The 20,858-nt window shown below is 31.6% G+C and overlaps 1 protein-coding gene across 1 annotated transcript; it reads right to left on the bottom strand.

The window, feature by feature from the left end:
• Positions 1-19,159: 19,159 nt before the first annotated feature.
• On the bottom strand, positions 19,160-20,858 carry LOC114287357 (uncharacterized). The gene has a single exon (XM_082898372.1). The coding sequence runs from the start codon at positions 20,579-20,581 to the stop codon at positions 19,427-19,429; it is 1,155 nt and encodes a 384-aa protein (XP_082754498.1). The 5' UTR covers positions 20,582-20,858; the 3' UTR covers positions 19,160-19,426.

The raw sequence follows: 20,858 nt of genomic DNA, 5'->3' as shown, positions 1-20,858 counted from the left end.
TACAGATACTTCTCTGAGGTTTTGAAAATTACAGATACCCCCTGAAATTTATATTTTTACAACAAATTGCCCCCTGAAGTTTATATTTTTATAACAATTTGTCCCCTAATTTATTATGCAAATATAACCTTCAGGGGTATCTGTAATTTCTCAAACCTCAGGAGATATCTGTAATTTTACTAAACTTCAAGGGGGATATATGTAATTTGCCCTAAAATGAAGCAGTTTCAATTCAAGTGAATTTTTTTTTGAAAATAAACTAACCGACGCCATTTTAGCTTCACAGGACACAGCATCGTACCCAACCCATCTGACTTTCCATGGGCTTTGTTTGGTTCTAGTTGGGATTAAAAAAACATAAAAAATAAAATCGACTAAATAAATTAATAAGATAAAATATCACATCTAAATCATGATCATTTTATTTTTTTTCTCACAAAAGTCAAAAAAATAAAAAAAAAAATTTACCAAACAAATTTTTTAGTCCCAATCTAAAAAGAATCTCAACTCTAAAAAATTAACTAAAAAAATTTTGCCAAACGTAATCAATCATAATAAATGAATAATAATTTGATATATCTAATATATTTTACTAATTTATATTCTATTTCTCTATTTATAATTGATGTTTATACAAATTTACACATTTAATTATTAAAATTTATTAATAATATAAGTGTTATTTCATATTTTAGTTATAGGATAGTGGACTGGGGTGTACTATTGGGCCTGTGGAACCTACCACGAGTCTCATTTCAATAATTCGAACCATTAATGTGTAAAATTTATCGAGTACTTCATGCCTGCAAAAAATCACGTTGATCGGATATCGATAAGCCCTTGATCGGAACACATTTTGTTAACAAATTATTTTTAAAATCATATTTACCATTGAAAAAAATGTATTCCGATTAAGAGACTACTGATAACCAATCAAAATAATTTTTTTTGCAGGCATAAAGTACTCAACGAGCTTTACATATTAAACGGTTCGGATTATAAAAACAGGATCTATAATGAGATCCACGAGTCCAATAGCACGCTCCAGTCTACTGTGTGGATTGGAGAGAAGCCTCCCCTTTACTTATAGGGCTCGTTTGGGAAATTGGTTATTTTAGTAGACTATTTTAGTAAATTAAAATATTTGCGTTTGGAAAGATGATTAGATCTTTTTGCAGTTTGATGTGATGTTTGTAAGAAAAAAAGTAAAATGATTATGAATTTGATGTGATATTTTGTCTTATTAACTATTTTAGCCTATTTTGATTTTTTTAAAATTTTAACCCAAAAAACAGTTAAAACTCAACTTGTCAAACAGGGCTATTATCTTTTCTGCTAGGCTTTGGGGCAGGTTGCTACAATTTGCCATTATTATTTTTTGGATAAATTACATTTTATCCCATTTATGTTTGATCACATTTTTATTTTTACCCTTGAAATTTATTTTTTTTCCACTGACTCTTTATGTTTTAATTTTTTTTCAGTTTACTTGTAAAGCTAATTTCTATTTAAAATTAGACAGAAAACGACACAATAATTGTCCCATAATATAAAAAAATATTATTATATTGATGTTTGATTTCCTCACATAATCCAGAGAAAATTTACATAGCCCAGAGAAAATTCACACAGTCCAGAAAAAATTCAATCTGATTTCCTCATATACTCAACGTTAGGGCACTCCTTCCTCAGCCTCTGAACCTTGCGCAGTCATCAACCTTGTAGAACTGCAAGACTGCGAGCTTGATCTTATTCTTCTTGTGTTTGCTCTTCAGCCGTCCTTCAGTTGCCTTTTGATAATGTGAAATTACTACCAACAGAGATCTGAGAAATAAATGCAAATCAAGTATTTTCGAAACATAAAGAGAGTAGAGAAAGTGCAAAATATGAAATCCTAGACCATACTGACACATAGTGAATTCAAAATGAGAGAGAGAGAGAGAGAGAGAGAGAGAGAGAGAACCTTGTCAAAGTCCTAAGGAGTGACACCAGGAAAGTAAGAGTAAGCATTGTAGGGAAGAAGAAGCAAAATGATTGCTAAGATCAATGAACGAATCACCAAGGATCAATGAGCTCCCAAGGAGTTAGAGAGAGAGGTTTTGGAAGTTGGCATGGAAGAAAATCAAATTTCTCTGTGATATATAAGGTTAGGGTTGCGGGACCTTAAACATCACAAAATAATATTGTGGACCTTATGCAGTACTAAAAATAGGATAGGGACCTTAGACTAATTTTCCCATGAAGAAAACATAAAATATAAAATAGTCTAAATAAGTTAATAAGATAAAATGTCACATTCAAATCATAATTATTTCAACTTTTTTTCTCACAAAATCAAAAATAAATAAATAAATAAATAAAACCAAAAAGTATTACCAAACAAACTTTTTAATCCAAAGCTTAAAAAGCCCCAACTTTAAAGAGCCAACTAAAAAACTTTTGCCAAATATAATCAACCATAAGACCTACCATGGGTCTCATTCGATAATCCGAACCATTCAATGTGTAGAACTCGTCGAGTACTTCATGTCTACAAAAAATCACGTTGATCGAATATCGATAGCCTCTTGATCGGAACACATTTTTGTTAATAATTTAGTTTTAAAAACATATTTACCATTGACAGAAATGTGTTTCGATCAAGGGGCTGCCGATATCCGATCAAAGTGATGTTTTGCAAGCATGAAGTAATCGACGAGCTTTACACATTCAACAGTTCAGATTATCAAAACGGGGACCTATAACGAGATCCATGAGTCCAACAGGACACTACAATCTACTGTGTGGACTGGAGAGAAGCCTCGTCCTTTACTTATAGGCCTCGTTCTGGAAGTTGGTTATTTTAGTAGTTTATTTTAATTTTTAACTTTAGTAAGCTAAAATTTTTGTATTTGGGAAGATGGTTAGATCTTTTTATAGTTGGATGTAATATTTGTGAGAGAAAAAGTAAAATGATTATGGGTTTGATATGACATTTTATCTTATTAACTATTTTAACTTATTTTATCTTTTTGTAAATTTTAATCTTAAAAAAAAGAAGCTAAAACTCAACTTGCCAAACAGGGCATGATCTTTTCTGCTAGTATTTGGGGCGGATTGCTACAATTTACCATTATTATTTTTTGGATAAATAACATTTTATCCCGTTGGTTGCATTTTCACTTTTACCTTTACAATTTTTTTTCACTTTAACCCTTTATGTTTTAATTTTTTTTTAGTTTACTTATAAAATTAATTTTTATTCAAAATTAGATAGAAAAATGGCACAATAATTGTCACATAATATAAAAAAATATATATATTATTATGTTAATGTTTGAGTTTATATAAAAAATTTATTATTATATTGATGTTTGAGTTTATGTCAGACTTGTGAACTACATATAATAAAATATTTTTATACTACTTGACTGTCAATGTATCATTTTTTGTCTAATTTTTCATAGAAATTAGTTTAAAAAAAAAAACTTGAAAATTAAGGGGTCAAAGTGAAAAAAAATTAAAAATAATAAAAATAAAAAATTCTAGGGGCTAAAGTGAAAAAAAAAAACCAAACATAAAATGGACAAAATATAATTTACCCTTATTTTCTTTCATTGTATGGAGGATTAATGCCATAATAATAGTGGTTTTGAATGGATTATTACCAAACTCAAAAGAGTGATCATGGATGTTTAGCCATGATGCAATTTGTCAGTCCCTTCCATTAGCCCTCATTTTTATTCATGTAATTTTTGTTCTTTTCGATTAAATTTTCATCAATAAAAAGGTTTTTTTTTTTTTTTTTTTGCCAAAAAATAAAAAAGAATAAAGTCAGCTGCAAAGTTTTTGAATCAACCTCCCACACAGATTATTATTGCAAGCAATCCTCTGCACAGCAGATATATTTTTTCATACAACAAACAGTTCCCATACAAAATCCATTTGATATTGTATATTAATTAGTGTATTAATAGATGATGTGGCTTAATTTAAAATGTTTTTGGTATTTGTAATATTATTAATAGGTGAGGTTAATAATATTGTCATAATTAGTGTTGGTACACTAGTTAACAATGAAATTTTATTGTGTTCATTGTTACGTCATAGTGAAATTTCAATAGAGAAATTTCAATTTTTGCACCCTAATTTAAGGACCAATTCAAAAAATTAGGTTCCTAATTCCAAATTTAGTATTAGTAAATTCAGATTGGGACTCTAAAATGGCTCTTTTTTTCTTTTTGAACATTGAAATAAAACACAGTGAAACTTCACTGCCCAACATTTGTGAAGTTTCTTTTTAAGCTCTAGAAATTATAAAGTTGAGTATCAAATGCAAAAATTCCAAATCATAGAAATTTCACATAATTTTGGTCAGAGAAATTTTCTTGACTTTTAGTTTAAATCAATAAAATCTTACTGATTATATTTCATTGATTTTACTCAGAGAAATTTCACTAAGTACGACAAATGGTAGAGAGATAGAGTAGATTAAGGAAAAAAATATAAAAAATGAACAATCAAATTTCTGTCAACTTATATCATACAAATCAACAAATAGATAAATAAAAATAAATAAAAAAATAGAGAATTAGAAAGGACATTGAAAGCGAGTAATGTCCATATTTGAACTAGTGACGTGTTTCAGATAAAGAGATAGAACAGGTACTTGACAGATCGATAATTATAACAATTGTTTCGAGTGAATAAAGCATATCTAACACTGGAATATGGCGAAGACTGAGAGATCAATGACAATGGAGACAATTTCAAGTGAAAATAACATAAGTAATGACAGCGGTAGCAGCAAATACAATTGAGGTAGTAATGGTAGATGTCATTGAGGCTTCTCTGGTAAATACAGTATAAGCCAAAGAGAGAGAGAAACGGTAAAAGTGAGAGTTCGGATTTCTAGGATTATAAGGTTAGTTTTGACTATTTATGTTAAATTTTGTCCTTATCATTCTAAGATTTGAAATCTTAAGAACTATAATTAACAAACAAATTTTTGATGTCTTTAAATTCTTACATAAATACATAGAGAGGTGTTATATCAGGATGGTGCTGTCACAACATTGTCCTGTAAGGTCAAAACGGCGTTGGTTGATTCATTATTAAAAGAAGTTTATTTGAATTAAAACTATCTCATTTTATATTTGAAAAAGAAAAACTCACATTTACTAAAAATTTGACTGGGTTATTATTAGTTGAAAGAAAAAAAGAGATAATTATAAATATATCCTAAGGTTTGTTTAAAATATAAATTGTTTCATGTGGTTTGAAAAATTACATTCTGCTACTTGAACTTTCTAATTTCATAATAAATGACCCATTTTATTAATCAATCATCAAGTCAATTAATAATTTTAATAATTTTAAAATTATATTTCAATTAATAATTTAATTAACCGCTTTTGTCTCAATTATTTCCTGCATCTATGGTAAAAATGATCTTCGACATTCCTATCAGTCTTACGGGTATAGAAGATAAACAGGCACCCTTCATTTCATGGCGAGTTTACAGTTCGCTCTGCATATGATCTTGCTTCTCAAATTTGCTTGGAAAAACACAACCCTGCTAGCTTGGTGGGTGAATCAAGGACCTCCATTATTTGTAGTCGAATCTAGAACTCAACATGGAGACTACCAATTAAATGGAAACTTCAGCATTTTATTTGGTGCTATGCTCATAATATTTTACCTACCAATTGGCTCCTTATAAGCGTAAAGTCCTTGATGATTCGAGGTTTCCTCGATGTGGTAATGATTTGGAAACAAGTGATCATCTTTTTTTCGTTGTCCTATCAAGTTATACAGCGTTGTTCGCCTTTTCGTTTGAAGTGGCCGTCCAATCTAACTATGGACCACTTCTCAAATTGGTGGCACCATATTGAGCTTCGCTTAAACAATGTTGTCTCGACTCTTCCTCAGCTTCCCACCCCTATTGTTCATTGGGTTTGTCCTCCTCCTAGATTCGTAAAGCTTAATGTGGATGCAACCACTCAAGCGTGAGATCACCGAGCTGGGATTAGTCTTGTGGGAAATTCTCATCTGGGTGATGTTTTTCTCGTTAAATCCCTTCCTTTATTTTCTTGCCCATCTCCTCGAGTGCTTGAGGTCTTGGCTATTAGGGAAGCCTTGCTGACTATATTGCATGGTAATAACCAAAATCTTGTCATTGAAGGTGATCCACAGGTTGTTTATCATAATAGTCTTAATGGTTCAGTACATCCTCCACAACATATTGCTATTATTGTGCGGGATTGCAAATTATTAAGCTTCTCTTTTCAATCTTTTTCTTTTCGGTTTGTTCCACGAACGTGTAATGGAGTAGCCGCATGATATTCCCGACATGCTCTTTCTATTGATGATGCACAAGTTTGGGAAACCTGTTTTCCATCCTGGTGTTTATATTCTCATCAACTTGATATTGGATCGTTGTGTTCTATTTCTTCTACTCGTATTTAACAACAGAGAAAATTGTTAAAAAAATTCAACTTAAGAAAGATAAAGTCATTAAGTCCAGTGAATATTTTTTATTGATAAAAGATTCACCATCTGTAGAATAATTTTGTAAGAATTCATTTTATTGATTTTGGAGGATATTTTATTTTTAATTTTATCTCTTAATTTATCTGTTGATTTTTTGTCAACTATCTGTTCAAATTTTTTTCCTATCTATTCAATTTTTTCTATATGTTCAATTTTTTTTACTATCTGTTCAACTTTTCTCCTTATCTGTTTAAAATTTTTCTATCTGTTGAAATTTATCACTTGATCTATTAAATTTTTACAACTCTATTTTCTCTCTTTAGATGTCCGTGGAAATTATTATTTTATATTTGTTGAAATTATTATTTTTAACTTATCTGTATGTTGGAATATCTATCTATTAAAATTCCTTATTTGTCGAAATTTTATTATCTTAATTTTTTATCTGCTCAAATCTTTCTTATTGAAATACACCATGTCACTACAAGTTTTGTTCAAAATTTGAACATATCTTTTTTTTATCTGTTGCACCACATTTTTTTTAACTGTTGTAATATGTTTCTCAACATCATCATTTTTTATCTGTTGCACTACAGATTCATATACAACATACTTTTTTGTATCTGTTGGAATATGTTTCTCAACAACAACAATCAACAATAATCAACACGAATAATCAACAACAAAAATTACAACCAAAAAAAAAAAAATACTCTTTCCTTCCCAAAATATTAATCCATTATTCCATATTTTATTATCTCAAAATATTAGTTCATTTTAAAAAATCAAGGACTAAAATAATATGAATTTTTTATTTTACCCTTTTTTTAAATTCATTAACGCAAAAAGAATAATTATGACAATTCATATTCTTAAAAAAATTTACTATTAAATGGTAATTTTGAAAAATAAATATTTTTAAAGTACAATAATTGTATTATCAAAAAAAATTAAATTTCCTAAAAAGAATTATTATTTTGGGACGAACAAAGTATTACACTAATCATCATCATCAACAACAACAATAACATATCTAACCTTACATAAAAATAAAAATAAATAAAAATCAAAATAAAATCAAAATCAAAAACAAAACAAAACAAATCAGATCAAGAGAGAGATGAAGATATGTTCAACAAATGAAAAGTAACAGATCTGTTCAACGGTGGATCTGGATCTGGATAGGATATGCACCGATTAAACAAACACAACATCAAATATATATATATATATATATATAGAGAGAGAGAGAGAGAGAGAACAAGATATTTTTTTACATAAAACCCTAGAAATTGAGGAGAGAGAGAAAGAGAAAGTACCACGAGAGAGGGAATGAGAGAATAGAGAGAAAGAGAGAGAGTAGATCTTCTCAGATCAAGTCGATGTTTGAGTATGACCGTGGCGACGACAAAGAGAGAAGAGATCTGCGGCGGCGAGAGAAGAGATCGGAGAGAGAATAGATCTGTGACGGTGGCGGCAGTGGTGGCAGCGGCAGTAAGTCCATCGATGGCAAGAGAAGAAAGAAAAGAGCAGATGAGGGCGGCGACGAATTGTGGTCCGTCGGTTGAGGAAAAGGAGATGCGAGAGAGAGAGAGAGAGAGAGAGAGATAGTGGGGAGGGTTTGGTGTGACACGGCGACCACAATAGCGACGGCAACACGGTTGAAATAAAAGAAATAAAATAATTACTTAAGTTATAAGAAAAAAAAAATGATTGTAATTTCTCTCTTTGGAGATCTTGTTTGTAGATTACAGTTCGTATTCAAATGTAAGAATGACAATTTATTTCTCTCTTTTCATTCTAACTATATTTATTAAATATATTTATTTATATATAAAATATATATAATTTAATATTTCGATATAATAAAATTAAAACATTAAAATTTTACACTTAAAATTTATTTTCACTCATTTATTTCTCATATTATATCTTTTAAATCTTATTAATCATAAATCATTATTTATAATATAATATAATTTTTAGTAAAATTTTCATTCTTAAATAAAAATATCTCACCCGTGATATGATATGAAACAGGGGCAATGCACTACACATCTGTCCTATTGCCATCTCTATTCAAATGGATAACAAAGTAGTGTAATATAAAATTGTTGGAAGGTAACTAATCATCTGAATGAATTCAATAGAACAAACCCAAAAAAAATTTGAAAATATGAATTCCAGATATGAAACTTCAAGATGATCAGAAACCTCACTAGGGCAAAAAGAGGAGAGAGAGAGAGAGAGAATTTGTGTTCTAGTGTATTGCTACAAATGTGTATACAAGCAATTGTGGTACCATTACGATATGAATTCCAGAATATATAACAATATATATATATATATATATATATATTTTGTTCTTATATTTAACAATAAAATATATATTATGAATATATACATAATAGAATAAAGAATGAAAATAAGAAGATGATTACATGCACGGCAAGAAGAAGAAAGTGGAGAGAGAGCTGAAGAAATGGACAGTTAAAAACCTGTGCTGGATATGAAAAGCCTTGAGGACATGGGTGTCAACTTTTTATTTCTTTTATTTTTACAGGAATAAAATTGGTATTATGAAAATATGAACATTTGTTGGTTTCTTTTCTCTCTCAATCTCTCCACTTTGGGGAAGATTGAAAATGAAGGTTATAAGAGAAATAAGTTTCTCTCAATTTCTCCTCATTTCTGTCCACTTAAGATATCCAAACAAGTAAGAGAAATGCATTTCTCTCCATTTCTCTTTTTTTCTCTCCAAATCACTCAATCCAAACATAACATAAGAGAGAAGAGAGAGGGGTGTGTGGTGTATTAGTGCACTGTATATCATATATGTATATATATATGGGGGTTTTTGGTCATTTTAGCCACGCATGTCTTTATGGATAAAGTGTTTTAGAGTGTGAACTTCTGACCAAACAAAATATAACTTTGGATTTATGGACCAAGTGCCATTTATAAAATCCTTTTTTTTTCTTTGAAAAATGTTAATTTGGTTAATTGAAAATGATGACAATCGGGTATTTGTAATTTTTTAAATCACAAAAAATAATTTATATTTTAAACAATACTAAAGGAGTGTATTTATAATTTATTTTTAAAAAATGTAAATAATTATATGGAGAGTGATACGGTGTTTGGAATCCAGCTAACAAATGATTCGTTTGGAAAGTGGATTGACTTTTTGGCCTTTTGGCTATTTTAGCCTAGGGCTAAAAAGCCTCGTTTGGGAAGAATTTTTTGTCTTTTTTGACTTTTTGTGAGAGAAAGAATATAATGATTATGGACTGAATGTGATGTTTTGTCTTATTAGATTAAAAAGCTTATTTTGTCTTTTTGTAACTATTTTAACCAAAAAAAATCCAAATCTAAACTTCCCAAACAAGCTCAAAGTTACAAATTTTTTTTTTTTTTTTGGTTCACAGTGGTTTTTTAAAAAATAATATCCAAATTTTTTCTCTTCAAATGCGTTTTTTATAAATAAATCTAAAGTTTAAAATAAATTCGTTTTAAGTGGTAGTGTTTGTACATTGGTTTGTTTTTAAAATTTATTTTGTATAGAAGTGATTTTGAGATAAATAAAAATATTGTAGAACTCAAATCTCCATACAAGCCTTTATTTATTTATTTATTTATTTATTTTTAATTAATCAAACCCATTCAATATTTTAATGGGTGTGATCTTTTTTCTTCTTCTTTTTTTCCCTCCAATTATAAAATGAAGCAATTTCAATTGAAGTGAATTTTTTATGAAAATAAACTAACCAACTCCGTTTTAGCTTCACAGGACAACAGCGTCCCCAATCCATCTGACTTTCCATAGACTTTGTTTGGCCATCCTAGTTGGGATTAAGAAAGGGGATTTTTCTTTAGGGTTCCTTGTATTAAGATTTTATAGTATAAAGGACATTCAATTTTTCATAATGTCTAAGGTCCCTCAACATTAATTCAGAGAAAATTCGATCCAGAGAATTTCTCTAGACTTCCCAGAGAAATTCTCTCTAGACATCCATAGAAAATTCAGACATCCACAGAAAATTCAGGCTCTATTTGGCTGTATTTTCAAATTACATTTCCACCCCATCATTCGCGCTTCACGTTTGGATACGATTTTGAAAATACAATTCCACCATATCATTTAAAATACAATTCGACTTCCTGTTTGGCAGCTTTCTTTTTTATTTCTCCACTGTCAAAAGCTTTCAACGTCTGCAATCTTTTTCCTTTTTGAAAAGCCTTCCATGTTCTTCATTTCTAAAAAAGTTTACGTGCAAAAAGAAATTTACAGGTGAACTGATCTACTCGTCTTTTTTTGTTTCAAAGATCAGGACTGACGATTTGTTACAGGTAGTGTTCATTGTGAACTCAGACCACTTTATAAATTCTGTCAATGAACCCCCTCCCTACACATACCATCTCTCACAAATCAAGTGAGTTCCAATTTGTGCGTTGTGGAAGATTCACTCTCCGGGCAACCAAACAACGACGACACCGAGGTCAAATAAATCACAAATTTCTTCCAAATATTTTTTTACAGCTCACTGATTTTCTGAAACATCCCCAATTTTATTCCAAATTTTTTTGTCACAGGTCAAATTTGTCAAACCTATTCACGAATCAGACGACTACCAAAGAAGCGCACATTCACTCACTGTACCCACTCCATCACCAGTGACAACTATTCAACTCCCACTGATCTAGTACGTATATCCTTCAATCCAATCCATTTGGTATGTAGAAATGAGTTCTGAACTGGTTTCTGAGAAGTCCAAATGGGTATAGAAATGGTTTCTAGTCTGTCTAAACTGTTTGAACTTTTGAAACTGAACCAGTCAACCGCCAGGACAATTGGCCGGTCGTCTCCTGGGTCATCCAATCGATTGACCTCCGTGCTTTCCCAGCCGCTCCTTCATGCTTCTCTTCTTCTGCTCTTCTTCTTCTGCTTATTTCTGGGTTTTTTTTTTTTACTGCGTACACTTGTTTCACAAACTTTTTACAGACAATGTTATCTGATTTTTATTTTGTTTCTGTTTTGCACTTCAAATCATCTGTTTTTCCTAACATTATTTAACAAGTTCAAATAAACATTAATTTTGATTCGTACGTAAACATAAATAATTGTAATTGATTTTTGCTCTGTTATTTTTTTATATCCACTCCAGAGTAGTTTAAATATAAATTGTATGTTTTTAGATAGATGAAAACAATTCAGATGACAATCAGGATACAATAATGTGGACTCCCAGAATTGAAATAAAATTAATAAACATGTTGAGAAAAGAGGTTAAAAAAATCAAACAACATGCCGTAGTATTGTGTGGACAATTAGGCAATGGAATTATTTTGCAAATCAGTTGCAAAATCTGTATGGATTTTGGTATACATCAAAGCAGGTGCAACAAAAATATCAACGATTGAAAGCTTATTACCAAACGTTTAAGTGACTATAGGCACAAACTGGTCTGGGATGGGATCCCATTGTAGGAACTGTTGTTGCACCCGATGAATTTTGGGCTAAGGTTTTTCATTAACCTGTACCATTTTCAATTTTTTTTTTTTGTAACATTTCATCACGCATACAGTTTGCTTACTTCAATATTTTCAATTGCTGTAGGCTACAAAAATGTAAAGAAGTTTAGGACAAAAGGATTTGAATATTTCCAAGAAATGACGGAAATTGTTGAAAACTATTGTGTCACAGGGGCCTTGTCTCGTGCATCCACACAAGGAACCCTTGACTCAGATGAAGAAGATGAAATGCTAAATAAATTTTGGAGCCCTGAAGCTGGTGGGAGTAATGCTGCTGAAGCCATTCCTGTTGACTTATTCGGCGATGAATATATGGATCCAGCAAAGGGCAAAATTCACAAGAGGGGCCCTATAAGCAACCAGACTGACAGTGGTCATTCTAAAAAGTCACGGTCAAGTGGATTCAATAATGTGTGCGCAGCTTTCACTACCTACGTACAGGCAAAAACAGAACATTCACATGCGCGATCAACTGACACAGAGGCTGTAAGTGCAGGTGGTGATGAGTATTCCCTTGATGCATGTCAAAATGCATTACTAGAGCTTGGGGACATACCACCGGTCCAGTACGTTAAGGCACTAACACTGTTTAAAGACAAGAAATTTCGAAGGTTTTTTATGCGTACTCTTACCCATATGCGCCTAGCTATGATCCTAGTTTTGCAGTGAAGTGAGAAGTTGTGTTTTGATTGAGTTAGCGATTCTCTTTGTCGTTGTGCAAAATGAATTGATGATTCCTGATTTGTTTTTTATCAATTTTTTTCATCTCATGATATGCTCTTTTTTTTCCATCTTCGTATGTTTATTTTTATTGAATTCTTAAGTAGTTTCTGCTTTACATCAATATGTTGTGTTATTGTTCGCAGTTCTTTCATGTCCATATTCTTATGACAAGATGAATACATATTAAACAAATTTTCTTTGCATATATATTTTAGTTGATGCTGGTAAATGACTAAGGCCGACTAAATGTAGCTACTTGTTAATTCAATTTCACCAATAATGGTAAGAGTTAGCATGTTGTCAAACATTATTTTATAATTATGCTTTTACTATGATGTAGACGAAACAATATGTCATCCGACACAAAAAACAATGTAATGGAGATCTCATCAGAAGAGGATGAGGTTATTGAAGATTTTATGAATTTTTTGATGATTGCGTTCATGCATGACCATGTGAATGCCTTAAATAGTAGACGATCACAGCGAACTTGTCCGTTTAAAGGTGATGATTACATCTTCAGGTTATTAAATGGCCATCCAGAAACAATAATGGACATTATGCAAATGGATGCACAAACATTCATTTTATTGAAAGACACTTTACTTCAAAATGGCTTTATCGATACTAAACATATGCATATCAGTGTCGAGGAATCCCTTGGAATTTTTTTATACACTTTCGCACAAAATAACCGCCATCGACTATTAGCCGATAGATTTCAACACTCCACAGAAACTATTTGTTAGCACATCAAAATTGTTATGCGGGCATTGTGCAAGCTTGCATCAACGGTTGTCAAACCACATAACCAAGACGAGATACCGGCAAAAATTTTAAATGACAGGAGGTTTTTTCCCTGGTTCAAGGTATGACTATATGTTTGTCCTGTAAGTTTTCAATAACAATAAGGAATGATAATCTTTTTTTTTCATGTTATAAAAGTAATATCTAAGTTTGTTTCGCTTTTAATGTTAAACAAATATCTTTCAAGTAGGATTGTGTCGATGCTATCGATGGCACATTAGTGGATGCATGGATCCCTGCTTCAAGACAAAATACATTTCGCGGTTGCAAATTTACGGTATCGCAAAATGTACTCGCAGCTTGCGACTTCGACATGTTATTCACATTTATTAATTCTGGATGGAAAGGTAGTGCTCACGACAACGCTATTTTAGTTGACTCTATTGCAAGAGCTAATCTACAGTTCCCACACCCACCCCATGGTGAGTGTCACCAAATAACACATTGTACATTTTTTGAAATTATTTTTTTGTACATCTATTTGACAGAGCAGTGCATTCATTATTTACATGTAGGCAAGTATTATTTAGTGGATGTTGGTTTTACGAACATACTTGGATTTCTTGCCCCATTTTATTCCCAACGCTATCACTTGCAAGAGTTTCATGGCCGTCATTATTCAAGACCCAAGGAATTGTTTAACCATCGACATTCGTCGTTACGCAATGTCATAGAAAGAACATTTGGTGTTCTAAAGAAACGATTCTCAATATTGCGGTCCATACCAAATTACAAGTCTACAAGACAAGGCCCTCTCGTGATTGCATGTTGTGTACTGCACAATTGGATTCGTTTGCATGCAGATATGGACCCATTCTTCATGGAAGCTGATAATAAAATGACGGCAGAAGCGGAAGCAGACGAGTTTGTTGCAGACCAAGCTGACTATGTTGACATGTCACAACATGGGTTGACGTACCAATCAAACTTTAGAGATGCAATTGCTACTATTATGTGGCAAAATCATGTTGGCCATGACTAGATTTGTGATGTGAACAAGGCAAGTGCATTTCGTAGCGATTAATGGTTGAAAATGTATAATTATTTTACTAGTTTCAATTATTATGACACATTTATTACATAACTTTCCCCACTTTTTGTAACTGTGAATTTTTTGACTTTTCTTTTTCTTTTTGTAGGATAACTGACAATGAGGACAAGGATTGGGCTAAATGGCAATTAAAGGAAAGAGAACCCAAATCAAATTTCTTTCCCAAACAGCATCGCATGGTCAATCAACAAAATATAATTATGTGAATGAAGACACTTAATATGTTATTGATGCAATGTATAATATGTATGGACAAACACTTTTTTTTGTTGATAGTTGAATAATGCATGCAGAAATTGTAGTTTATGATATTCATTCAGTTTATGATGTTCATTAAATTTTTTTTTCATTTTATTAAAATAATGGTTTTGTTATTATTTTTATTTTTATTTATTTATTTGTACACGAAATAATTTTTTATTAACTTTTTTTATTAAAATAATGGTTTTGTTATTAATTTTAATTGTTCTATTAATTTTTATACGAAATAATTTTTTTTTTTTTTCATTTTATTCAAATAATGGTTTTGTTATTAAAAACTAATTTTTATATTAATTTTTATACGAAATAAGTTTTATTAATTTTTTTTTTCATTTTATTAAAATAATGGTTTTGTTATTAATTTTTATTTTTTTATTAATTTTTAGACGAAAAGTTTTTTATTAATTTTTTTTTTCATTTTATTCAAATAATGGTTTTGTTATTAATTTTAATTTTTATACGAAATAAGTATTTTTTTTTTCATTTTATTCAAATAATGGTTTTGTTATTAATTTTTTCAAATGATGGTAAATATGTGATTTTAAATTTATTTTTTATTAACAAAAATTCAGAGATGTATGACCAATCTGTATGTGTAACACATACTAGAAGTGGTAGCACACGTGATACATGCAAATATGATCATTTTTTGTTTTTTGAATTTTGGGGCATAAATGCTCATGTAACTGATATCGGAGCGTTTTGGAATAAACACCAACTCAAGTCCTCCCTTTAGCTAGATAGATAGATATAGAAGATAGAAAGATAGATATAGAAGTATAGAAGATGGAAAAACAGATACATAGATAAGATAGATAGATAGATAGTTTGATAACAATATAATTAAAAGAAATTATTGTGATTGGTTATACTCAGTTAAAAGATAATTTAAAATATATATTATTTTTTTTTATTAATTTTTATACGAAATTTTTTTTATTAATTTTTATACGAATTTTTTTTTATAATTAAGAGAAAAAAAAAATTCATTTTATTCAAATAATGGTTTTGTTATTAATTTTAATTGTTCTATTAATTTTGTGTGTTTGATTATCAATTATAAGTTGAATTAAGTTTTGAAAACTCATCACTAAATAAATTTTCTTATTTCACATGTCACATCAAACTTTCAAAACTCAATTTCACATATAATTCAAAACTCAACTCAACACTATATTTAAAAACCATAACCAAACAAATTTTCTACACTCAAATCATAATTTCAAAACTCACAAACTCAAAATACAACTCCTACTCTCAAATCATATTTAGAAAACTCTACCAAACGCAACCTTAAATAGTCTAGAGAAAATTCACACAGTTCAAGGAACTCTGCATCATCATGCATTTTATATCTACTCTTACAAATACCTTTTCATGGAGGGTTGTTGCAAAAATTTTATTTGCTAATAATCCCAATGCTCCTTGCAGGTCAAGTCTGACAAGATAAGGTGGTTGACAGTAAGATCTTGCCATGCTGTAGCATGGACAATAAAGAGAAAAAGTCAATGGGCGAGCTTTAACAAAAATTTATTCGAGCACTACAGGTAATAAAATAGATTATTTCTAATTTGCTTTGTTTTTTTAAATACACAAATTTATTATGTCTTAGAATTCTGCTCAGACTACAGTTCTACAGTGATTAAAATACTTCTGATTGTCCTACTGATTGTAGAATCATAATTATTATGTAGCGTTCTAGATTTTGAAAAAAAAAAAAAAAAGAGTAATGATCCAAAGAAGATTCACAGATTTAGAGAAAATTCACACATCTAGAGAAAATTCACAATCTAGAGAAAATTCATAATCCAGAGAAAATTCACACATTCAGATAAAATTTACACAGTCCAGAGAAAATTCACACAGTCCAGAGAAAATTCAATCTGATTTCCTCACATACTCGACGTTGGGGCACTCCTTCCTCAGCCTTTGAACCTTGCGAAGTCATCAACCTTGTAGAACTGCAAGACTGCGAGCTTGACCTTATTCTTTTTGTGTTTGATCTTCAGTCGTCTTCCAGTTGTTTTTTGACGAAGTAATCAATTTTTGATAATGTGAGATCACTACCAACAGAGATTTGGGAAATAGATGCAAATCAAGTATTTTCAAAATAGAAAGAGAGCAAAGAAAGTGGAAAATATGAAATCCTAGACCATACTAACACATAGTGAATTCAAAATGAAAAAGAGAGAGAGAGAAAGAGAGAGAGAAGTGACCTTGTCAAAGTCCTAAGGAGTGACACCGGGAAGGTACAAGGAGTAAGCATTGTAGGGAAGAAGAAGAAGAATGATTGCTGAGATTAATGAATGAATCACCAAGGATCGATGAGCTCCCATGGAGTTAGAGAGAGAGAGAGAGAGAGAGAGAGAGAGGGGGGTTTTGGAAGTTGGCATGGAAAAGAATCAAATTTCTCTGTGACATATGAGGTTAGGGTTGAGGAATCTTAGACATCACAAAATAATATTGTGGACTTTATCTATTACTAAAAATGGGATAAGGTCCTTAGACTAATTTTTCCATTAAGAAAACATAAAATATAAAACAGTCTAAGTTAATAAGATAAAATGTCACATTCAAATCATAATTATTTCAAATTTTTTTCCTCACAAAATCAAAAAAAAACAAACAAAAAGTCTTACCAAATAGACTTTTTAATCCAAAGCTTAAAAAGTCCCAACTTTAAAAAGCCAACTAAAAAAATTTTGCCAAATGTAATCAATCATAATAAATAAATAATTAAAAATAATGATTTGATATATCAAATATATTTTATTAATTTATATTCTATTTCTCTATTTATAATTGATATTTGTATAGATTTAAATATTTAATTATTAAAATTTATTATTAATATAAGTATTATTTCATATTTTACTTAGGGGGAGAGATTTCTTTTCAGTCCTCGTAATTTTCTAGAGTGTACTGTTGGGTTCGTAAGACCTACCATGGGTCTTATTTCGATAATCTGAACCGTCAATATGTAGAACTCGTCGAGTACTTCATGACTGCAAAAAATCACGTTGATCGAATATCAGTAGCCTCTTGATCGGAACACATTTTTGTTAATAATTAGTTTTAAAATCGTATTTACCATTGACAAAAATGTGTTTCGATCCAAGGGCTACCGATATCCGATCAAAGTAATTTTTTGTAAGCATAAAGTACTTGACGAGCTCTACATATTTAACGGTTCGAATTATCAAAACGAGGACCTATAACGAGATCCACAAGTCTAACAGGACGCTCCAGTCCACTGTGTGGACTAGAGAGAAGCCTCCTCCTTTACTTATAGGACTCGTTCTAGAAGTTGGCTATTTTAGTAGGTTATTTTAATTTTTAGCTTTAATAAACTAAAATTTTTGTATTTGGGAAGATGGTCGAATCTTTTTATAGTTGGATGTAATATTTGTGAGAGAAAAAGTGAAATGATTATGAATTTGATATGACATTTTGTCTTATTAACTATTTTAACCTATTTTATCTTTTTGTAAATTTTAATCTAAAAAAAAGAAAGCTAAAACTCAACTTGCCAAACATGGCACAATCTTTTCTGCTAGGCTTTGGGGCGGGTTGCTACAATTTGCCATTATTATTTTTTGAATAAAGAACATTTTATCCCGTTGGTCACATTTTCACTTTTACCTTTACATTTTTTTTTTCCTACTTTACCCCTTTATGTTTTAATTTTTTTCTAGTTTACTTATAAAATTAATTTCTATTCAAAATTAAAAAATGACACAATAATTGTCACATAATATAAAAAAAAATTATTATTATGTTGATATTTGAGTTTATATAAAAAAAATTATTATTATATTGATGTTTGAGTATATGTGAACTTGTGAACAGCATATAATAAAATATTTTTATACTATTTGACTGTCAATGTATCATTTTTTTTCTAATTTTTAATAGAAATTAGTTTTAGGAAAAAAAAAAAAAAAACTTGAAACATTAAGGTCCAAAGTGAGAAAAAATAAATATAAATAAATAAATAATTCTAAGGGCTGAAGTGAAAAAAAAAACAAAACATAAAATGGACAAAATATAATTTATCATTATTTTCTTTCATTGTATGGAGGATTAATGCCATAATAATAGTGGTTTTGAATGAATTATTACCAAACTCAAAAGAGTGATCATGGATGTTTAGCCATGATGCAACTTGTCAGTCCCTTCCCTTTGCCCTCATTTTTATTGATGTAATTTTTGTTCTCTTCGCTTAAATTTTCATCAATAAAAAGGTTTTTTTTTTTTTTTTGCCAAAAAAAAAAAGGGAAAAAAGAAAAAAGAAAAAAGGTCCGCTGCAAAGTCTTGGAATCAATCTCCCACACAGATCATTATTATTGCAAGCAATCCTCTGCATAGCAGATATATTTTTTCATACAACAAACAGTTCCCATACAAAATCCATTTGATATTGTATAGGATCAACAGCTTACAAACACAAACAAAAAAACAAAAAACAAAACAAAAATAAAAATAAAAATAAATAAATAAGAAGACTAGTAAATACATAACTGGGTTCAGAGTGCTGGATTTTATTAGGTGTGGAAGTTTTGCAGCTGTACCTTAACAAGCTTAAGCAGAACACTGGAAACCAGAAGGAGGTGTCTTCCCACAGTCTAGAAGGACTTGAAGAGCAATTGGTATAATAATGCTAATATTCAGCAGCTTTGCCTTAATGGTTGTGCAAAGACATACAGCTGCATCTAAGTCCACTAGTCCTTGCAACACTGGACAACAAGTGTCCTTAGCGCTGCTTCCGATTCCAATATGAATTAGGCCACTTAACACGTCCACACACGCGCCTAGTTTGAGAGTGTCGATTGGGCACGTTTGTTGTGCCGGAGGAGGGAATGGCACCACCATTGGGGGTGGTGGTGGACATGGCGTTTCTGGCGGCGGAGGAGGAGGACATGGCTTTTCAACCGGGGGAGAAGGAGGCATCACAATTGGTGTCGGTGGTGGTGGCACCACAATTGGTGGAGAAGGTGGTTTTACTATCGGAGGGCTGGGGACATAAGGCGGCGGCTTTACTATTGGAGGGTTGGGGGCATAAGGCGGCGGAGAAGGTGGTTTTACTATTGGAGGGCTGGGGACATAAGGCGGCTTTACTATTGGAGGGTTGGGGACGTAAGGCGGCGGCTTTACTATTGGAGGGTTGGGGACATAAGGCGGCGGAGAAGGTGGTTTTACTATTGGAGGGCTGGGGACATAAGGCGGCTTTACTATTGGAGGGTTGGGGACGTAAGGCGGCGGCTTCACTATTGGAGGTTTGGGCACGTAGGGTGGTTTAACAACGGGTGGTTTGGGCACGTATGGTGGTCGAACAACAGGTGGTTTGGGCACGAATGGTGGTCTAACAACAGGTGGTTTGGGCACATGTGGTGGTCGAACAGGTGGTTTGGGCACATATGGTGGTTTAACAACGGGTGGTTTGGGCACGTATGGTGGTCGAACAATAGGTGGTTTGGGCACGTATGGTGGTCGAACAACGGGTGGTTTGGGCACATATGGTGGTTTAACAACGGGTGGTTTGGGGACGTAAGGCGGTTTCACAATTGGAGGTTTGGGTGGTGGCTTAGAAGGATGTTGGGGTGGCAAGGGAGGCAATTTGGGTGGTTTGGAAGGCGGCGTTGGGTATGGACAGTAAGGGCATGCAAGTGTAGTTAGCAAAGTCCCCAAGTTCAGAAGAAGGATTAAAAGACTTGCCAAAGCAGTATACCTGGCCATGGTTTGAAAAAACCACTATTGTCAAAGTGGTGCAGGGGGAGAGAATTTGTAAAGACCCACTCACACACACACAGGGTGCTTGCTTGTGAACACACACACACTAGCCTTCTCTTATAGAAGGAAAAGGAGGCAGGGCATGGACAATAAAATACTCTTAATTGAAATGTTTGTCGTGATTGGTTGACTAAAGAGACCACAAATGGATATTGGGGGGAGAGAGAGACGACATAGTATTACTCTTCTCTTAATTCCTTTCAAAGGGTAAATCATAAATTTA

Source organism: Camellia sinensis, chromosome 12, assembly GCF_055761805.1.
Source record: "Camellia sinensis isolate YWXY chromosome 12, ASM5576180v1, whole genome shotgun sequence".
Taxonomy (NCBI): domain Eukaryota; kingdom Viridiplantae; phylum Streptophyta; class Magnoliopsida; order Ericales; family Theaceae; genus Camellia; species Camellia sinensis.
The sequence above is the reverse complement of the archived record's forward strand: the minus strand, read 5'-3'. Positions and strand labels throughout refer to the sequence as shown.

Bases quoted from the DNA above. Each gene is read 5' to 3' on its own strand.
- LOC114287357 (XM_082898372.1), bottom strand. From the start codon at position 20,581: ATGGCCAGGTATACTGCTTTGGCAAGTCTTTTAATCCTTCTTCTGAAC.